The sequence below is a fragment of the Podarcis tiliguerta genome (genome assembly GCF_965153285.1).
Source record: "Podarcis tiliguerta genome assembly, chromosome: 6".
Lineage (NCBI taxonomy): Eukaryota > Metazoa > Chordata > Lepidosauria > Squamata > Lacertidae > Podarcis > Podarcis tiliguerta.
Genome location: NC_139539.1, coordinates 90,242,680 through 90,264,025, shown reverse-complemented (window position 1 = coordinate 90,264,025; position 21,346 = coordinate 90,242,680). Strand labels below are relative to the sequence as shown.

Genomic DNA, 21,346 nt, shown 5'->3' with positions numbered 1-21,346 from the left:
TCTGGCCCCCTTATGAGGTTGCTTGCGCATACCTGGTTCCACACAAAGTGCCCCTAGGAAACATGGTAGCTGTGACCTGGGGTCTGCCTTGCGCATGAAATAAGCCTCTGGGGGTGGCAGGCCGAGGGGTGGGTTCGTGTGCTGCACAAATAGCTTGGAGACGCAGCTGACGGGCCTTCCTTCCTGTTGTGCTTTTTCTCCCCACAGTACGAGTTCAAAGCCAAAAGTATAAAGAAGAAGAAGGTCACTCTCATGGTGTCCGTGGACGGCGTGAAGGTGCTGCTGAAGAAAAAGAAGAAGAAGAAGGTGAGCTCCCGATTTCTCGGGCTGCAATAAGCTCTGGGCCCCGTCTGGGCAATTCCTCCCTTAGGCTGAATGGATGGAAATTTCTGTGCAGGAAAGCGTTGACTTTCATGAGGCGTCCACTGTCCTGTCTGGCTCCGTGAGGTAAAAGAGAGCCGTCTCTTTCCCCCATATTTGCTCGGGACACTCTTCTGCTCAATAGGACACAACCTGGGTGCAAAGGTTTATTTTTGTCTCTGCCGGAATTGGTCAAATCAAATGTTACAAAGGGGCATGGCCCAATTTTACAGGCAGCAGTGGCAGTGGTGGGGGACGGCGACGGACGGACAGACAGACAAAACAGAGGATGCTTCTTTCTCTCCTTTGTGGTCCCTGCTGATGTTGCCATGAGGAGAATGAGCAGTGAGCCTCCATTTTCAAATGCATAACAGCATTTCTTGTTGTGTTGAGGGGGAAATGAAGAGAGAACGGATCTTGTGGGAGGTACAAAAAGGTGTTTTGAAACACAGTCTTGTGCTTCCTACGGCGGGGCGGGGCGGGGGGAGACCAAGGGGAGAAAGAAGCTTCCTTCTCTTTGCTCTCCTTCTACCCCACTGCCACTGCTTCCGGGTGCACAAAAAAGGGACGTGGGTGGCGCTGTGGGTTAAACCACAGAGCCTAGGACTTGCTGATCAGAAGGTTGGCGGTTCGAATCCCTGCGACGAGGTGAGCTCCCGTTGCTCAGTTCCAGCTCCTGCCAGCCTAGCAGCTCGAAAGCACATCAAAGTGCAAGTAGATAAATAGGTACCACTCCGGCGGGAAGGTAAACGGTGTTTCCATGCACTGCTCTGGTTCGCCAGAAGCGGCTTAGTCATGCTGGCCACATGACCTGTACGCTGGCTTCCTCAGCCAATAAAGCGAGATGAGTGCCGCAACCCCAGAGTCGGTCACGACTGGACCTAATGGTCAGGGGTCCCTTTACCTTACCTTTACAGCTTACAGGCCTTGTTTGGCTGTGTGCTCCTCTTACCTGAGTAGAACCTAAACCTTGCCCATCAGCTGGCTAGCGCAGGCCATATCCTGCTGCATTGGTTGCAGGTGCCTCTTGCTTCCTGGCAAAAGGTACCTGCAGCCTATGCAGAGTCAAATCTCATCCCGCCCGCCCTGCCGGTTGCAGGTGACATCAGCTGATGCCAGGTCACCTGAAGGGTGATGGGTGTGCCAGCCCTTCCTTGTGAGCTTTGTAATAACTCTGCCACTCAGTGAGGCATCTGACTTGCTTATACGCAGCTCTCTTTTGCAGAAGAAAGAGTGGGACTGGGATGAGAGCAAACTGCTGGTGATGCACGACCCGATCTACAGGTGAGATCTCGGGAGCAGGGAATGAGTGTCGGCTCGTAGAGCACTTAACTTGGGTCGGTCGGTGTCTGGCCAAAGGAAATCTACAGCTGGACCTCTGGCCGCTGCTGGCAGGTTAATGAAAGGGGAGTCAGAGCCTTGTCTCAGGAAGAAGGGAACCTCGCCCTGCAGACGAGGCACAAGGAGAGGATGGGCTCGGTCGCTTTAAAAGCAAAAAAACCCCACATAAAATGGAAAAGGACATGGTCTTGCTTGTCACTATTCACAAGAGCCAGTTGATGCCCCCTGCAGGTTGACAGCAGGTGGACTTTTCTGGGTGAGGGATCCCCTCACCACTCTGAGCGTTCCCACACAAAGCCTGGTGTCCTTCATTAGTGCCTGATGTCCTGTATGCAGAGGGACGCAGGTGGCGCTTGATCTACACCACTGAGCCTCTTGGGCTTGTCGATCGGAAGGTCGGCGGTTCGAATCCCCATGATAGAGTGAGCTCCCATTGCTCTGTCCCAGTTCCTGCCAACCTAGCAGTTCGAAAACACTCTGGTGCAAGTAGATAAATAGGTACCACTGTGGCGAGAAGGTAAACGGCATTTCTTTGTGCTCTGGTTTCCGTCATGGTGTTCCATTGTGCCAGAAGCGTTTTAGTCATACTTGGCCACATGACCCGGAATGCTGTCTGCGGACAAACTCTGGCTCCCTCGGCCTCAAAGCGAGATGAGTGCCGGAAGCCCATTGTTGCCTTTGACTGGACTTAACTGTCCAGGAGTCCTTTACTTTTACCTTTTTATCTTTATGCAGGTAAAGGTAAAAGGACCCCTGACGTTAGGTCCAGTCGTGGCCGACTCTGGGGTTGCGGCGCTCGTCTCGCTTTATTGGCCGAGGGAGCCAGTGTACAGCTCCGGAGGTCATGTGGCCAGCATGACTAAGCCACTTCTGGCGAACCAGAGCAGCGCACGGAAACGCCATTTACCTTCCCGCCGGAGCGGTACCTATTTATCTACTTGCACTTTGACGTGCTTTTGAACTACTAGGTTGGCAGGAGCTGGGACCGAGCAATGGGAGCTCACCCCGTCGTGGGGATTCAAACCGCCAACCTTCTGATTAGCAAGTCCTAGGCTCTGTGGTTTAACCCACAGCACCACCCGTGTCCCTTCTTTATGCAGAGCCACCCCAAATAACCATTCCAGGACAGGAGTTCCCTACTTGCCCTTGTCCTGATTTCCTCTTGTGCCCGGGTGGGAAGCTGTTATTGGACTCGCACCCACGGCAACCAGTATGACCAGTGCCCAGGGTTGATGGGACTTATGAGTCCCACCAAACTGGATGGCCACAGGCTCCCATCCCAGCCAAAGAGCATGGGAGCCTCATTTGCACATCTTGGGCACCTGTACAATTATTGTGCCGTTCCTGCAGGATATTCTACGTGTCCCACGATTCCCAGGACCTCAAGATCTTCAGCTACATTGCCAGGGATGGCTCCAGCAACGTCTTCCGCTGCAACGTCTTCAAGTCAAAGAAGAAGGTGAGCTCCAAGCTGGTCTGGTCCGGCCAGCAGCAGGCAAGCCTTGGGGTGGGGGCCTCTTTGTGGGGCAGGATCGTGGTGTAAATGTGGAGTTAGCACCTCTGGCAGAGCTTGCAGCTGGAGACACAGTGTGGAACCCGAGACCTACTTAGATGGGGATTGTGAGCAGGTTACAAGGAATGCAATATTCTCCCCCAGATTGAAGCTAGTATGAGAAAAGACCACCTCTGGTGCCAAAGGTTTTTTCCTTTCTTCTACTCTTTCTTTCTGTTTTTACATGCTATGGTAGACTGAAACATCTGGAGGGGACCCCTCTGGACTTAAAAATTGGCTTCCCATGGAGATGCAAAGAGGTGGAGGGAATGTTCTTTCATATGGGGGGGGGGGGACTTGTAAAAGGGTAGAAGAGTATTGGGAAATGATCCATGATGAATTGGGAAAAGAATTAAAAGTACTTCCCCCCAGAAAACCCCCAGAGTCCTTTCTGTTGAGGATAATTCAGACTGAAATTCCCAGGTGTCAAAAAACGTTATTTCTATATGCCATTACTGCAGCCCATATTTTGTTAGCCCCAAAACGGAAAACGACCGAGGTCCCAACCAAAGAAGAAGGGGAACCTAAGTTGGCAGAATATGTGCAGCTTGCAGACTTAACCTATAGAATAAGAGAACAAGAGGAACATACATTTAGAGAAGATTGGAAAACGGTTATTGAATATATGGGAAATAATTGTGTACAGCTGAAAACCCTGGCAGCATTAAGATAAAATCAACAGTGTAAACAAGTTTTGATTGATGTAATAACGGAACACTGAATGGTTTAGTTTATGTACAATATGCAGGGTTTTATGATATGCAAAATGAAGCATGGAAAGAGAAGTAGGAAAGTCATTGATATCTTAAGGGTGTTTAATGAGTATTTTAAATTGTAAAATGGAAAATTTAATAAAAATTATATAAAAGAGAGAGAGAGAGGGTGGAGGAGCTGGGGGCAGTTACTTGGGCACAAATGCCTTGCCTGGACTGCTTGAATGGTCAGGATCCTGTGTGGTGCTACCTTCAGTTGGAGTTGCATCCTTGGGTTTCTCTCCAGTTCATCAGGGCAGAGGTAGCAAGAGGACCTTGATTTGGCAAAGGGTCCGTGGTTCTTTGTGTCCCGGGAAAAACCTCTTTCCTTGCCTCTCTGCAGAGTCAGGCCATGCGCATTGTCCGAACTGTGGGCCAAGCGTTTGAGGTCTGCCACAAGCTGAGCCTGCAGCACACTCACCAGAACGCGGACGGCCAAGAGGACAGCCAGAGCGAGAAGGGCAGAGAAGACCCGGAGGCGCCAGGTGCGTGGGCGAGGGCAAAGAGGCCGCTGCTGGCACCCTCAGTCTGGATGTTCCTCCTCCTCAGACTAAGTCCTGAAGAGAATCACTCTCTTCTCAGAGCAACAGGGCTGCCCGAAACCACCGGGAGTTGTGTGGATCTGTCATAGATGCTTCAGTTGAGATTCCTGGAAGGGTCCCTTCCAATGCCATAGTTCTGTGACTCTACAATTCCATAACCACCCCCGGGTGGGGAGGAAGCCCAACACCGTCCTCATAGTGTCAGCCTACAGCAACGTGACGAGGAACCTTGCACTTAGCAAAGTTTGAGAAACTCCCTCTCCCTCTGAGTTGAAAGGGTGTGCAGAGCAAACACCCGGCCCCGTTCTGTCAGGGACTGGGCAGAGGAGGAATGATGGAGATGGCCTCCCTGGCCTGACCCTTCCAGAGAAGAAGGCAGTTCAGAATTACAACAAGGGTTTGAGGGAGGTCACAGGTCAGGGGAAGATGAGGGGAAAAGTTGGGAAATAACGGGAGAGGAGGAGGAGGAAGAAGAAGCAGCAAAGGGGCGACAGCTGATGGACTCAGTGTCTTTAGAAAGCATTCCAGACCACCTTTTCCCAGAACCTGGCGAGCCTTGAAAGTAGGAGAGCAAAGAGCTCAAAGGCAGAGGGCATGTAGCAGGACCCTTAGCTGTGACACATGAGAGAAGAACGGGGGTGGACACTCACTCGGGGCAACACCATAATTCCAGGAGGCTGCATTCCCAAGCCTCTCTCTGTGAATATTGAATAAAAAGCAGTTGGTAAGAACTTTCCTTTGCCTTATCCGTTCCTGGCGTCCTGCCATGGGGGTTGGATCTTCTGCCGCCTGACACAATTCCCTCACCCACCCACTGCCTGCCCCGTGGCATGCAGACCACCAGGAGCCTCCACCAGCCCCCTTGACCCTTAGAGGAGAAGCTTGCAGACTTCCTTCCATTTTCTACCAAGAGTTTTTGGAGATAATTCCCACCTCCACCACCATGCCCTCAACGTACCCTTTGTTTTCTCCTAGCCTTGCCTGAAGCCGAGCCGGTTGTCGCCGCCGAGGAAACGGACATTGATGCCGTGGACTCTGGGCTGCCGGGGAGGCACCACCTGGAGTTCAACAGGGGAGTGACGGACCTTGATGCTGTCGGGGGAGAGCTGCCTGGCCTGCTTTGCACCAAGGTACGTTCATCTTGAGGGACGAGGGTGGCGCTGTGGGTTAAACCATAGAGCCTAGGACTTGCCGATCAGAAGGTTGGCGGTTCTAATCCCTGCGATGGGGTGAGCTCCTCGTCCCAGCTCCTGCCAACCTAGCAGTTCGAAAGCACGCCAGTGCAAGTAGATAAATAGGTACCGCTCCAGTGGGAAGGTAAACAGCATTTTTGTGCGTTGCTCTGGTTCGCCGGAAGCTGTACGCTGGCTCCCTCGGCCAATAAAGCTAGAGTCATCCACAACTAGACCTAATGGTCAGGGGTAGCTTTACCTTTATAAGTGAATCTGGTTGCATTGGTCTGAATTCTGCTAACCAGTTTTATACTGATTGAAGGTCCCAAGTAATTTTCAAGTTCCACTGAGAATTCGGTGAGTGAAAGTTAATATTAATGGCAACCCTGCCCGTTCCACCTAGATGACAATGAAGGAAGCAGTAACGACACAACCCCTCTCTGCCTACGAAAATCTGTTGGCTCCCATTTTGTAGAACCAGGAGTCTGCGAAAGAGCAGCACAGGAGCAGAAGAGAGGCCTGCAGAGCAAATTTCCCAAGCCTTGGAGTCATCTCGGGGGTGGGGGAAGACCCACGTTTCTACGGATCTAATCTGGGGGGGCAGGTTAATATTTCTTGCCTTAGATATGGCAAATCAAAGCAACTCCGTGGTGTCTTCCCCCAGTGGGACTGAGGTCCAGCTCCGAGGGCCTTCTGGCGGTTCCCTCGCTGCGAGAAACCAAGTTACAGGGAACCAGGGAGAGAGCCTTCTCAGTAGTGGCACCCGCCCTGTGGAACGCCCTCCCACCAGATGTCAAAGAGAAAAACAACTACCAGACTTTTAGAAGACACCTGAAGGCAGCCCTGTTTAGGGAACCTTTTAATGTTTAGTAGATGATTGTATTTTAATATTCTGTTGGAAGCCACCCAGAGTGGCTGGGGAAACCCAGCCAGATGGGCGGGGTATAAATAACAAATTGTTGTTGTCTTTGATTCCCTGCACCTTGTTTGTCTTTTTCAGGGCTTGCTCCACAACGAGGACATCCTGACGGCTTCCCCCGAGGTGCTGCTCCCGTCTTCTGCCCAGCTGTCTGAGCCAGGGACCCCTCTCTCTGCTCACCACCAAAGGCAGCTTTTGCAGCAGCTCTTGCAGCAGCAGACACAGCAGACACAAGTGGCCGTGGCGCAGGTTCTTATATCTGTTCTGCGGGAGGGAAGAGCACAAAGGGATCCATGGGGCAGAGCCGGTGCATGAAATGCTCCTGTCCTAGAAAGACTAGATGCCTTAAAGGGCCAGTGGCTGGTGTCATGAGAGAGGTGCCCTATTAGGTCCCTGTGACTCTGTGTGGTGTAGTGGTTAAGAGCGGTAGGTTCGTAATGTGGGGAACCGGGTTCGATTCCCCGCTCCTCCACATGCAACTGCTGGGTGACCTTGGGCCAGTCACACTTCTCTGAAGTCTCTCAGCCCCACTCACCTCACAGAGTGTTTGTTGTGGGGGAGGAAGGGAAAGGAGATTGTTAGCTGCTTTGAGACTCCTTCGGGTAGTAATAAAGCGGGATATCAAATCCAAACTCTTCTTCTTCTTCTCATTCGCTCTCCTGCGTTTTTTCATTATTCGTACCCGTTCAGTGTTTCCACGGAATGTTGCTCAGGAGTCTGTTCCTCATTCCTAGCTATTTTTAATTCTGCCTGCTATCCCTTTTTTTAAAAAAAAAAAACTTTTTTTATTCAAAATTAAAACAAAACATATTATCCAGAAACATATCGCCCTTATTTCCCCCCCATTTCTCCTCCATCCCCCCTCACAAAACCCACCCACCCCCACCCCCCAACTTCCCTCAGTTCCAGTCTTTGATTTCTCTAAAAATGCTGTTTTCCGCATGTTACACAGTTGTATAGATCCTCAAACTATTTAGCTGATTATTATCAATAAAAAGGTTGTGAATGTTTATTCCAAGCCAGCCTAGGGGTCCAGTTCGCTTTGCTGCGTCTTCAAATACTTCGTAAAGGGTTCCCATTCATCTTTAAAGTCACAGTTATCCTTGTCCCGTAGCTTGTATGTCACTTTTGCCAGTTCTGCGTAGTCCATCAATTTTTCTTGCCATGATTCTTTAGGTTTTTATTATTATTATTACTCGTTCAGTGTTTCCACGGAATGTTGCTCAGGAGTCTGTTCCTCATTCCTAGCTATTTTTAATTCTGCCTGCTATCCCTTTTTTAAAAAAACTTTTTTTATTCAAAATTAAAAGAAAACATATTATCCAGAAACATATCATCCTTACAGTGTGCATAATGTACGTCCCCAAAATGTCCTCATGGGGGGAAGGGGGAGTACTATAAAAATAAGGGAGAAAGCCATGCTATTGGGTGCCTTTTCCGCAAAACAATTTGCAATGTTTCAGGACCCCCCACCCCACCCCTTAAAATTCCCCTCCCCAATTTGGGGAAACTAGCAGTTTTGTGACGGCCCTAGCAGGTGTGTGCCTACATGGATGCAGAGTGTCTTCCCAGAAGATTTCCCTTTGCCTCCTTCCCCGCTTCCTCTGAGCATCTCACCTGAGTCTTCCTTTATCTCTGCTCCTGCAGGTGCACTTACTGAAAGACCAGCTGGCAACAGAGGCCGCTGCCCGCCTTGAGGCCCAAGCCAGAGTACACCAGCTCCTGCTGCAGAATAAGGACCTCCTGAAACATATTTCGCTTCTGGTGAAGCAGGTGCAAGAACTAGAGGCAAAGCTGTTGGGATCCAACCCCAGTAAGAGCTCCTCCTCCTCCTCCCTTTTCATCCTGCTGCTTCTCCTTAACGCTTAGAGCAAGCTTTTCATCTGACAGTTGCTCTTCCGCCTTCGTGCTTACCATCGCAGTGACGCTGCAAGCAGGGGCGGAGGAAGGGGGGTGCGGTGGGGGTGGGCCGCCCCGGGTGTCACCACTGGGGGGGGTGACAAAATGCCAGATGGCACTCATCGTGGGGCCTGCAGCGCGCCTGAGCCACCTGTCTCTCCTGGGAGTGATGCGATGGCTTGGGCGCCCACAGGCTCCACTCTGCCCCAAACGGTCCGCCCGCCGCCTCGCCCTTAGATATAAGGCGGCTGAGTGGGAAGAGGCAGGCAGACTCCTCGAGGCCCCGTGGAGCATCCTGCTCAGGCTTGCCCCACCCCACGGGCAGCTGGCCCCGCCCCTAGCATAGCTGTCAACCGTCCCTTATTTGGTGGGAAACTCCCTTATCCCAGCGTCATTTCCCACTGCTGTCCCGGATTGATGATGTCCCTTAAATTTCCTGGGTTTCATGCTCGCCCAGCTCGGGAGGTAAGCAGCGGCTCGAGCGGGTCCTCCCCCTCGAGAGAGTGAGCGCACGAGCTGCCACATCTCCGTCTCTCCCTTTTCCCCTTCAGGGTCGCTTCGTGAGGAGACGGGTGGCAGCGGGTGGGCAGGCAGCCCTTCTCTTGCGAGACTTCTGCCACGCTGCCAGGGGAAGCCAGAGGCGGCAGCGGTGGCGGTGGCGACTGAGGCAGCCTGAGGGAGGAGGAAGAGGAGGGGATGGGGAGGGACGCAGAAGGGCGGCGCTTCAGCGGCCACTGTGGTGCCACAACCGCCTCATGCTGGGCTCGTGGGTGAGAGTCTCTCCTTCTTCCTCCCTCCCTCCCTCTCTCTCGGGTAGGGAAGGGCCAGTGGAACTCCTCGCGCCAGGACGACGGCAGCCCTGACGTGCATAAGCTAAGCAAAATCCCTTATTTTGGCTGCTGATCCCTTATTTTCAAGGCTCCTGGTCCCTTATTTTCAAATCTGTAAGTTGACAGCTATGGCCTCTAGGCCACCCCAGGCGCCACCCCAGGCGCCCAATCGGCTTGCTCCGCCACTGACTGTGAGGCAGGGATTTCCCCCAATCTGTTCATTAAAATATTTATATACTGTTTTCCCAATTGCTAAAAGCAGTTTGAAAGGCAATCAAAGTAAAACAAATCAGAACACGTCAGCAAAATCCCACAGGACATGTCACCCGAAATCCAACCTAAAGAAACATGTATTTTCAGCCCATATAAAATGAAAATGGGGGGTTAGTCTGTACCGATAAAGGGAGTCTGTAAAGCACCAAGGAGGGTGGTGTTCTCAAATACTGACTGTCCGACTGACTTGACTTTCACAAGCCGCATGGGACATTCTCACCAGCTCCCCGAAGGTGGCCATATTCTCTCCATTGGGCAAGATTCTTCCATGTTTCAGGCTCTCACGCCATGGACCCAGTTGCATGCTATTTCCCTTGTGTTGGACAGTCTCCTCCACTTGGCTGCCCCAGTGTTCATCCCTAACTCTAGATCGTTAATGAACAAGTTAAGAAGCACAGGTCCCAATCCCGATCCTCGGGGAAATTCCACTTTCTACATCCCTCTGTAGGGAGAACTGTCAGTTTTTCCCCTGCTCTCTATTTCCTGTTGCTTAGCCAGTTGCTGACCACAGGTGGCGCTGTGGTCTAAACCACTGAGCCTCTTGGGCTTGTTGATCAGAAGGTCAGCGGTTCAAATCCCCACGACGGAGTGAGCTCCCGTTGCTCTGTCCCAGCTCCTGCCAACCTAGCAGTTCGAAAGCACGTCAAAGTGCAAGTAGATAAATAGGTACCACTGCGGTGGGAAGGTAAATGACGTTTCCATGCGTTCTGGCTTCTGTCACAGTGTCCCATTGCGACAGAAGCTGTTTAGTCATGCTGACCACATGACCCAGAAAGCTGTCTGTGGATAAGTGCCGGCTTCCTCAGCCTGAAAGTGAGATGAATGCCACAACCCCATAGTCGCCTTTGACTGGACCTAACCATCCAGGGGTCCCTTTGCCTTTTTTTACCTGACATTTGCTGCCAGCCTAGAGGATCTCCTGCCTGAGCCTCCCTCTCTCCCATCAGGCAGACTGGATACAGGGCCTGACGCTGCTTCTTCTCTCTTTGTCTTTCAGGAGGCTCTCGGGACAGCTTGCTAGAAATCACCTTCCGCCCCGGCGGGCTGCCCGTTCTGTGTGACCCCAGCACCCCTCTGCCCGAAGACACTCGCCCCCTCCAGCTCCACCCCAGCTTCTCCAACGCTGCCAATTCTCTGGCCAGCCCCTTAGGTAGGAGTGACTGCCTGGCGAAGCTGGAATGTTTCTGCTTCCTCCCCGGAGACGGCCCTCCCTTGGGCAGCTTGGAGCTCCTCAAGTTCCGTGAGTCGGGGATCGGCTCCGAGTTTGAGTCCAACACGGACGACAGCGAGGAGTGGGACTCGTGGGGCCAGGAGGCCTCGCTCCGCCTGCTCAGCGTCCTCAACAAGCAGGGCCTGGGGGATAGCTTGGAAGAAGAGGTTGCCATTTAAGAGGAGGCAGAGATCTCAGGCCCGTGGCAAGCGACAGGGGAGGAGAGCATGGGGGGTTCAGGCCTCCTTGCAAACAGGCCGGGGAAAGCCTGCTTCTCTGTTTTTCTGTGTCTTGGTACCTGAAAGTCAGGAGTAGGGTGGTGGTTTTCCTCCTGAAGGCAAGAGCCGCTTTCCGGGGCGCCCAAAGGTCTCAGGAATTGTTTTCATTTATTTATATATGTATTTTAATGCCATATTGCACCACCAAAAAGGGATACTGGGTGCAAATGACAGCATCTTGAGGATCCTCATCTTTCTTTTAGAAAAGGTGGTGATGAAAGTGTGCCGGCAGTTCCTGGTGAAACCTTAAAAAGCCAGCAGTGAGAGTGTGCAGGGTTGCCAGTGTCTAGGTGTCTCTTCATAACACTCTCCCACACACACTCCCCAAAAGACCTATTAGACGCTGGATAAATTATGCAAATCTAGCAAGGACCTGCAAATTGGCCTCTTTTGCATCATACATACAGGTGGCAGAATTTAGAGGGGCCTTTTGTGTACCTAGTGGGTTAGATTCGGCTACTGAGTTGCATCCGCAAAAGCCCTGCAGGGGGATTTCCCCTCCTCCTCCTCCCTCGCTGCCTCCTGTACTTACGATAAGCCCTAGTCAGCTTCCAGACAGGACCAATAGCCTTACGTTTCTGCAAACCTCTGAAAGAAACAGTTCAATTATGACAGGGGTTGTCTGTGGATAAATGATCGAACCTTGGTTGGAATTGGTATTAGAACTGTGGGCCTGATAACTTCTCCTACAGTTTTTGAATACCGTTGAAATTCTTGACACGGCAGCCTCCGTTTCAGAAGCTCAAGTCGTGCTCTTTTGTCGTAACTCTGGCACCTTATTCCCCCGAGCATATAACTGCAGGAACATAGGAGCGGGTTCCTTATGGAAGCAACTCCACAAAAGAGGCCTGTGTGTCTGATAGCTCAGGCTGCCTCTGCGTTCGTCCCAAAAATCTCCTAGACGAGTCAGAGCTACAGTTGTGCTTGGAACTGGACACGAGAAAAGTTAGAATTTCTTTGTCTAAACTCAGAAAACGGCTCAGTTCTTTCTAAGCAAGTGTGTGGAATGGATGGGTGAGAGGCAGGGCAAAGACTATGTATGTTCCTCTCTAGCTTGGATTTGAACCTGAGCCAGAGAAGAACTTTTGGGGGGTTGCAATGCGTGTTTTGTATGGAGGCAAGCATTATACACTTTGCTGTATTTCTTCTCTGAGATGCACTCAGGCAATGCTTGGCATCATCGGTAGTTAAGCGTTCCATTGGCTCCATGTTGTGATTGTCCTTTGGGAAGTAGCATCTCAGCCCTGGCCTTCCATTGGCCAGGTTCTTTTCCCCACATGGGACATGGCCTTTCCTGCCCTGCTTTCTCTTTTGTGGCTTTCTGAGGAATAGGGTGAGCAGCGTACTTCAAGCGAGAGGTCCAGATTTTTTAGTTTTAACTTAAGACACAAAAGAATCCTAAAGGAGCTTCTTTGTTCAGAATAGGTAAAGGTAAAGGGTCCCCTGACCATTAGGTCCAGTCGTGGCCGACTCTGGGGTTGCAGCGCTCATCTCGCTTTATTGGGCGAGGGAGTCAGCGTACAGCTTCCGGGTCATGTGGCCAGCATGACTAAGCCGCTTCTGGCAAACCAGAGCAGCACACGGAAACAGCATTTACCTTCCCGCCAGAGTGGTACCTATTTATCTACTTGCACTTTGACGTGCTTTTGAACTGCTAGGTTGGCAGGAGCTGGGACTGAGCAACGGGAGCACACCCTCTCACGGGGATTCGAACCGCTGACCTTCTGATCGGCAAGTCCTAGGCTCTGTGGTTTAACCCACAGCGCCACCCACGTCCCTGCAAAATGGACTTCTCACTTTCAGAGAGCTGTTGAGTAAAACAACGGGGTGGTTTCTTAAGGGTCCCTGCGCAGCATAAACAGAACTAGAACTCACTTGTGCAAGACAGCATTTCAATCTCTGAGGACTGGCCCATATTATGACAGGCAGCTAGAAGAAGCATCAGTGACCCCCTTCCTTCAAGCTCTTACCCTGACCAGAAGCTGCAGCAAAGGTGGTGCAGAGATCCTTGCTGCCCTCTTAATACTGCCCTGAAGAAGCATCATGTGCTCAGAAACATTATGGGGCTGTTGGGCTTTTGCTCAGTTTGACCTTTCCTTAGGTGTTTCCATAGCTCAAATTTTGTTCTATTCTCCTGCAAGCCGCTGCAGACTTTGCCATTATTTAATTTGCAGGCCGTTGCCTCGGTTTGTGAGGAACGATCGCTTCCGGCCTTCCCCGTTGGGGCACCAAAGGAAGATTTACAATTAATATTTGCCAGGGCGTTCTGCAAATCCTCCCGAGGATTTGCTTGCAAACAAGGGTCATGGGATGTAGTTGGAGAAATCACAACGATGAACAGGGAGATACAGCTGCACCGGGAGGCACGTTGCATTTAACTGCTGTGCAGTTCTTATTAAGCAAATTGGATTTTTTAATAATAATAAAAAACCCATGGGTGATTTTTATGCAAAACTACTGACGATAGAATTGGGGGGTGCAGTTTTCACATAGCATCCACAGGATTCCACCTGCGTCTGCAGGACAAGACCTTTCTTTTGCGGCTGCTCTCCACCCTTTCCTTCCACCCCTGGTTCAGAGAAACCAATGCAAATGCGATAAGCCCTTCCCCTCTCTTGCGCAGTTTCAGCAAAGCTTTCTTGGTTTGGAGGGAGGGAGCCCTTAAGCTGCTGTTTCCTGGTCTGGATCTCGCAGGAAACCGTGGCTTGGGAAAACAAGTGAAGTTTCCTGCGAGAGGGAAGCAGCACATGGCTCGGTCTTAGGTTGAGAAGCCACGGTTTATCTGACCAGGGTTGTTACATCCGGAGCTAGTTTATGTCTGCCACTTAAGAGCCAGTGTGGTGTAGTGGTTAAGAGTGGTAGACTTGTAATCTGGTGAACCGGGTTCGCTTCCCCGCTCCTCCACATGCAGCTGCTGGGTGACCTTGGGCCAGTCACACTTCTCTGAAGTCTCTCAGCCCCACCCACCTCACAGAGTGTTAGTTGTGGGGGAGGAAGGGAAAGGAGAATGTTAGCCGCTTTGAGACTCCGTTGGGTAGTGATAAAGCAGGATATCAAATCCAAACTCTTCTTCTCTTCTTAACCCGGCGAGTTTGAAGCCAAATTATCTCCCCTGAGAAAGTCAGGCCCCTTGTTTTCTCAGCAGTTTGGGCTTTCAGGGACGCAGCTTGGGGAGAAAGTGCCTTTGCGGTGAATTGAGAGGGAGGGCGTAATCCTGCTGGTCTTGTTCAGGAAGAGTAAGGGAGCATTCGAGATACTTCTGTGTTTTGGCAAGAGCCATGAAGGGGCTGGGCTGCTGCTCTCAACCTAGGTCAGGCCCCGATATCATAAGACCTTGCTGAAGACAGGAGGGAGGCATGAAAGTGGGAAGGGGGTGAGCAAATGAATGCTTTTCGAGATGGAATGAGTGTGTGTCGGTTGTAAGGGCAGGAAAGTGCCTGCCATGGAGCAGCCAGGGCAGAGGTGCCAGCATGCCCAGCAACACTGGCAGATGCCTCAGGCAAGAAAATGCAATTTGAAAAGGAAGGCACCAGCTCGCAGTTCATGGGGCAGCTCTCTCACAGCAGCCCAGGCTGCTTAGAACATGGGTGGGCAAACTAAGGCCTCGGGGCCGGATCCGGCCCAATCACTTTCTAAATCTGGCCCACAGACGGTCCGGGAATCAGTGTGTTTTTACATGAGTAGAATGTGTCCTTTTACAGTGGTACCTCGGGTTACATACGTTTCAGGTTACAGACTCTGCTAACCCAGAAATAGTACCTCAGGTTAAGAACTTTGCTTCAGGATGAGAACAGAAATCGTGCTCCGGCGGCGCGGCAGTAGCGGGAGGCCCCATTAGCTAAAGTGGTGCTTCAGGTTAAGAATAGTTTCAGGTTAAGAACAGACCTCCAGAACGAATTAACCTCTTAACCTGAGGTACCACTGTATTTAAAATGCATCTCTGCGTTATTTGTGGAGCCTGCCTGGTGTTTTTACATGAGTAGAATGGGTGCTTTTATTTAAAATGCATCTCTGGGTTATTTGTGGGGCATAGGAATTTGTTCAAATTTTTTTCCCAAAATATAGTCCGGCCCCCCACAAGGTCTGAGGGACAGGGGACCGGCCCCTTGCTGAAAATGTTTGCTGACCCCTGGCTTAGAGGGACTCTCAGAGGAAGGCCTTTCTCCATCTCCTGGCATTCCACAGATGGTTCCTTCATAAAGCCCATTAGGAGTTTCCTCTGCATTTTTCCTTTCGTTCTCTCCTTTTGCAAAAGCAGTGGATGTTATGGAATTTCTTTCTCTGTAAGTGCACTTAAACCCCGGCCGGTGGTGTTAGAGCTTCTTGGCTATTGCTAAATAAATCTTCCTTATTTCTAAAGCTGAACTGTCGTCTCTGCTTCCTTTGCTTTCCTTGTATCTTTTCACACTTCCCTCCTTTCTTCTCAATCACCTCGAGTGTTATAAGAAAGATGGCTGGTTTGTTCAGGGTTCCTTACAAGGAGTAGCACAGCAACCTTCAGTTAGAGAACAGTGACCCAAATTTAACACCCTGAGTCTGGAAAAGAGAAAAGGTCATGTGAAAATCTGTGGCCAACACTGGCAGGTCCCAAGGCAGGGTAAAGGTAAAGGGACCCCTGACCATTAGGTCCAGTCGTGACCGACTCTGGGGTTGCAGCGCTCATCTCACTTTACTGGCCAAGGGAGCCGGCGTACAGCTTCTGGCTCAAGTGGCCAGCATGACTAAGCCGCTTCTGGCAAACCAGAGCAGCGCACGGAAATGCCATTTACCTTCCAACCGGAGCGATACCTACCGTATTTTTTGCTCTTAGGTGGGGAAACCCTGTGAAAAGGCCACACTCGGAGGGCTACCGTAAGTAGCCGGAATGCTGTGCCTTGGAAGCCCTGCCTGACCGGTGAAAAACTGGCTCTGAGGAATAGCAAAGGGAAAGAGACACTGGGAGGAAAAAGCAGGAACCAAAACAGCCTTTTAAATTATGGCATGAGAGGGTCAGGCCACCTCACATAGCCCAGCTGCCGGAACAACATGGTCTTCGCCTGCTGACGGAAGGACAACGAGGAGGGAGCCAGTTTGGCTCCTCTAGGTAGGGATTTCCGAAGCTGACACCACCGAGAAGGCCCTCCTCTCCCGCAGCCCCACCAAGCGTGCCTGCGAAGGTCTAGGGACAGAAAGAAGGACCTTCGCCAAAGATCTCAGAGCCCAGGAAGGTTCATATGGGGGATTAGAGTCCTTCACACAACCTGGGCCTAAGCCAGACTCTACGCAGACATTGCTCCTTCACACTGGGGGCAGGGGGGACAGACCTGGCTGGGCCGTGTTCCCCCTCGTGTGGAGGAACTCTGCCCCATCCCTCAGGGTATAGGCACAGAATCCATTCCCCACCCACCTGCCAAATGTGAGGATGATAGCAGGGCGTTTCCCCCCTACACTAAATGGTCCGGTGCCCCTTTAATCTTTCTCCATAGGTAAACTGCTCCAGTCCCCTGATCACTGTAATTGCAACACTTTTTTCCGAAACACCAAAATCTTTTGGTGATGCTGCAACCAGGACAGGACCAGGACTGAACTGGAAGTGACCCCATACCTTTCCTCTCTAGGAGAACCCAGACCGGGCTGGCTGGGGCAGTTGGGAGTTGGGGGCCCAAGAATGTGGAAGGAGTCACCAGATTGGCTACCCCTGATTTATAGACCTCCCACCACTCCCATTTTACCACCTCAGTATACAGAGTCAACAGTCTCATTGAGCATTCCTCCATGAGCCAGGGTGGTGTAGTGGTTAAGAGGGGTGGACTCGTAATCTGGTGAACCGGGTTCGCTTCCCCGCTCCTCCACCTGCAGCTGCTGGGTGACCTTGGGCTAGTCACACTTCTCTGAAGTTTCTCAGCCTCACTCACCTCACAGAGTGTTTGTTGTGGGGAAGGAAGGGAAAGGAGATTGTTAGCCACTTTTTGACTCCTTCGGGTAGTGATAAAACGGGATATCAAATCCAAACTCTTCTTCCTAGTCACTTGCAAAGCTTACATTTTAAGTTAGGGAGTGAAGGCCCAATGTCTGGGGCCTGCCCACTGGATCTCAATTTTCATTGTGTTTTCCGTACACCATGTTTGTAGCAGCTCTGAAAGGACCATCTGTTTGGATTTTCACTATTTTAGTAAATAACTCAGTGTCCTCTTCAAACCTGGCCACCTTGCTGCTCACCCCATTTCTAGGTCATGTAAGAATAAATCCAATAGCATCACTCTCAGGACAGATCCTTCTTCTATTGTGGAAACTTATCAATCTATAACTGCTGTCTCTGTCTTCTTTCTTAACCTTTTAAGGATCATTAATGCTGGCCCAACCCAGGGAACATTTCCAGAAGGATACCTTGGAGGTTCCATCCTATATCCAGCAACCCAGAATTTTCTTCCACAGCTACTGACTTCTCCTTGGAACTGCCTGCCCAGCATATGATTTCTGTACATTCTGTGCCCCTGCATTAGATAATTAGATAGATAGTTATTACGGTCAAAGACCAGATGCCCCATCATTGTTTCTCACAAAGTTCCTGTCCTCCTTCCCATTGCCATGCAATCCTTTTAGACCAGACATGTTAAAAATCAGGCACGTCCAACAGGTAGATCATGATCTACCGATAGATCACGGAACGTCTGAGATAGATCACTGGCCGATCACTGGCTCCCCCCAAAGAAGCTCAACAACTTTGGCTCCCCTGAAAAAACTCAACTTTTGTGCCCTGCACGCTTAAAAAACGGGCCTTCCTCCTCTTCCTTCCCCAAAAAACAACTTTTCTTCCTAAAAAAAGCTCACCAACTTTGGCCTGAACCCCCAAAAAGGGGGTAGATCACTGCCAGTTTTTAACTCTGTGAATAGATCGCACTCATGGGAGGTGGCCACCCCTGTTCTAAATAAAGTGCTCTGTGCCTGTCATCCAGGGTACCAGTCAGGTCCATAACAAATTATGCAGCTAACCCAGTTTATTTTTCTGCTATCTTCCCACTTCTCTTGCCTGGTTCTAAAACGTGTTTCGGAAGCCGGAGATGAGGGCACCTCTCTGATAGCCAGCCTTAAAACACTTGCCACAAATGAACCTTCCTGTTCATTTTGCTGTGGCGTCTGCTCCAAGCCTCTTCCAGAGCTACTGATGGTACAGGCCTGGGGTTGAGGAAGGTAGGGAATGAAACATGCATGTGTAGCATGTAACTGGCAGGACTGCAGCCTCTCCTGCCATGCAGGGCCACGCCTACTCTGGTCCCACAAGGATGGCAGGCGAAGGGCCAGTTGAAGGCCAAAGCCCCCTGAATCGGCACAGAAGAGCTGCAGGCAGTCCTCCCCCCGTCTCATGTGCAGACATGCCTTTGATGCCTCTGTGGCCTGTAGGTAGAATCTGCTGCCTTCGTGTGTCTCCAGCTGGAGCGACTGCCCTTCCATGGCAGCCAGGCGCCCTGAAGGTGCCAGGAAGAGGCTCCTGGCATGGTTCTAGCCAGCCTTGCCAGCCTCGTGTGCCTTGGTGACTGTGCAAGAGAAACACAGGAGTCTTAGTAAATAGCCACCAGACGAGCGGCGGGGATGCTTCGGGGCGGGGCGAGCCGAGTTGCGGGCAGGCCTCAGCCAGCACCAAAGTTTGTCAGCAATGTCTAGGCAACACGATGACCATGTACACACGCAATAGACAATCTTTATAGAATTCTTTCAAACCATAACAAGTACAAAATGAAATCTTTCGTCTCAAAGTCTCTGAAAATCTTTAAATGAAGCGAGGTACCGGACTTTGTACGATGAAAGACAAGCTGTGAAGCTTTGTGTGTATTCAGCGAATATGATGTCCAACACTGGACAGTGATTCCGGATATTGACTACAGTTTCGTAGAATTGTTTGTCAGCGTGGTGGGAGGATATAGAATTGCATTCCACATTATTACATGAGCACTGTTCCACAGCATTTGATATTTTCATTTACATACATTCATTCGAAATAAGATGGGTTTATGAAGCAATTCTATACCCTCCACCACGCTGACAAAGAATTCTACAAAACAGTAGTCAATATCCAGAATCACTGTCCAGTGTTGGGCATCATACACAAAGCTTCACAGCTTGTCTTTCATCGTACAAAGTCTGGTACCTCGCTTCATTTAAAGATTTTCAGAGACTTTGAGACGAAAGATTTCATTTTGTACTTGTTATGGTTTGAAGGAATTCTATAAAGATTGTCTATTGCGTATGTACATAGTCATCGTGTTGCCTAGACATTGCTGACGTTCTGTTTGCAACACAGGGGTTTGTTTGGTTACTTATTGAGGCACCAAAAGTTTGAGCAGCATCAGCGGTGGAAATAACCATGAGGGTCAAGCTCAGGGAGGAGGAGGTCTGAGAAAGAGGCTTCTCCCTTTTGGGAACAGAGACCCCAGGCGAGGAAGGGAGCGAAGCTGCGGTGGAACAGCGGGCTTGCTCTAAACGACATCAATAACTTGCTTTATTCTTGGGCTGTGGGGGAAAGGACGGGCGCCTGGTAGTTGCGACGCCTCTTGCAGACGGACAGTCCTATTTGAGCATTTTGTGGCTGCCCGCTGGACGATTACTGGGGCGCCATTTGCGCTCCTTCCCCCACAGGGCTTTGAGCTTCTGGTAATAGACCCGGCAGCTGAAGCCCTCCCGGGCTCCGCGTTTGATGTGGGCCTTGAGCGAGCGCAAAGTCGGAAACATTCGGCAGCAGGCCACACATTGGCACCCATGCGGGGGCCGCCACTTGGAAGCCAAGAGGATGTCCTGGGAAGTGATGCAGTCCGTGGCTTTCCTTCTGCCGCTGCTCTCTTGGGGATATGTTTTCTCCAGGGAGCCGGACGAAGAGGAGCTACTGTCCACGTTGTCTCCAGCAAGCCCAGTGTCGGCTGAGACTTCTAGGCTGTTGCCTCCCAGTGTCCCTGGGAAACCACAGGAGTCGGTTTGGCTGTCTTGGTCCATGCACACAAAGTAGCTGTAGGGGGAATACCAGGGGCGGTAGATGGTGCAGTTCTGCTGCGGTGGCTCCCCACTCTGCAGTTCCGCAAGGAGGCAGTCTGGCACAAGAAAAGGGGGAGTGAACCTGGTGACTTTCTCAGACCTGGCCAGCACCGTGTGATGGTTGGTGTGGTAAGCTAAAAGGTAAAGGCAGCGGCGGAGCGAGCCGATCAGGCGCCTGGGGCGGCGTGTGTGCCCTGCGCCCAGGAGCGGCGCCTGCCACCCGTGGGGCAGGGCCAGCCGGGGCCGGACGCTCCGCAAGGCCTCCAAGGAATCTGCCTGCCTCCTCCCACGCAGCTGCCCTACAGCTGAGGGTGAGGTGGCGGGGAGGCCGATTGGGCCAGTGCAGAGCAGGCCCTGCGGTGAGTGCCGCCTGGCATTTTGTCACCCCCTTGGTGGTGGCACCTGGGGTGACCTGCCACCACCGCTCCCTCCGACCCTAGGTAAAGGACCCCTGGAAGGTTAAGTCGAGCGAAAGGCAACTATGAGGTTGCGGCGCTCATCTCGCTTTCAGGCCGAGGTAGCCAGCGTTTGTCCACTGGCAGCTTTCCGGGTCATGTGACCAGCAGAACTAAACCGCTTCTGGCACAACAGGACACCGTGACTGAAACCAGAGCGCACGGAAATGCTGTTTACCTTCCCACCGCAGCGGTACCTATTTATCTACTTGCACTGGCATGCTTTCAAACTGCTAGGTTGGCAGGAGCTGGGACAGAGCAACGGGAGCTCAGCCCGTCATGGGGATTTGAACCGCCAAGCTTCTGATCAGCAAGCCCAAGAGGCTCGGTGGTTTAGACCACAGTGCCACCCGCGTCCCATGCATTCCTATACTACCGCAGGCTAGGTTACTCCTCATCCTTCTACCCCATTTCACATTTCATTCAGAAAACATTTGCTTCTGCTCAAACTGTTCCGGGGGTACTTTTTCCTGGCACTCCCCCCTCCCCCCCAGCTCACCTGGCAAGCTGCTTTTGTGCACGGGGCATGTTAAGTCAGGTACACTCTTCAGGGCAAAGCTGGGGAGACGTGGCCCAGAGATTGTCAAGAGGGAAAAATTTTCCATGTCCTCTCAGACACTCCTTCATTAAAAGAGCCCATTTGTGGTGCAAAGCTTTCTCCGGGCAAAGGACCAGGTAGCCAGCTGGCCTTGTGACATCATCTCCTGACCTAACAAACAGCGACTGCTGGCACCTGGGCATGACTTTGTAGAGGCTGCCG

At 51.4% G+C, this 21,346-nt stretch overlaps 2 protein-coding genes across 2 annotated transcripts in view; one reads left to right on the top strand and one right to left on the bottom strand.

Annotated features, from left to right (window-relative positions):
* NOS1AP (nitric oxide synthase 1 adaptor protein) overlaps nucleotides 1-15,493 on the top strand; it is a 61,930-nt gene extending 46,437 nt beyond the window's left edge. Inside the window, exons 3-11 of the mRNA XM_083446357.1 lie at nucleotides 208-306; nucleotides 1,586-1,644; nucleotides 3,052-3,160; nucleotides 4,349-4,490; nucleotides 5,523-5,677; nucleotides 6,720-6,887; nucleotides 8,286-8,451; nucleotides 10,638-15,084; nucleotides 15,162-15,493. Coding sequence (XP_083302483.1) covers nucleotides 208-306; nucleotides 1,586-1,644; nucleotides 3,052-3,160; nucleotides 4,349-4,490; nucleotides 5,523-5,677; nucleotides 6,720-6,887; nucleotides 8,286-8,451; nucleotides 10,638-11,029 — 1,290 coding nt within the window. The 3' untranslated portion in view covers nucleotides 11,030-15,084; nucleotides 15,162-15,493. The remainder of the gene's footprint in view (nucleotides 1-207; nucleotides 307-1,585; nucleotides 1,645-3,051; nucleotides 3,161-4,348; nucleotides 4,491-5,522; nucleotides 5,678-6,719; nucleotides 6,888-8,285; nucleotides 8,452-10,637; nucleotides 15,085-15,161) is intronic.
* Nucleotides 15,494-19,576: 4,083 nt separating this feature from the next.
* On the bottom strand, nucleotides 19,577-21,274 carry SPATA46 (spermatogenesis associated 46). Its single transcript, XM_083446388.1, has 2 exons — nucleotides 21,086-21,274; nucleotides 19,577-20,187 (listed from the first exon to the last, which is right to left on the bottom strand). The coding sequence occupies exons 1-2, from the start codon at nucleotides 21,189-21,191 to the stop codon at nucleotides 19,673-19,675; spliced, it is 621 nt and encodes a 206-aa protein (XP_083302514.1). The 5' UTR covers nucleotides 21,192-21,274; the 3' UTR covers nucleotides 19,577-19,672.
* Nucleotides 21,275-21,346: the final 72 nt, after the last annotated feature.

Excerpts from the sequence above, each read along its gene's own strand:
- SPATA46 (XM_083446388.1), bottom strand. The coding sequence starts at position 21,191 with ATGGAAAATTTTTCCCTCTTGACAATCTCTGGGCCACGTCTCCCCAGC. Across the intron at positions 20,188-21,085 it reads GCACAAAAGCAGCTTGCCAG|ACTGCCTCCTTGCGGAACTG; the intron begins GTGAGCTGGGGG and ends TTCTTGTGCCAG.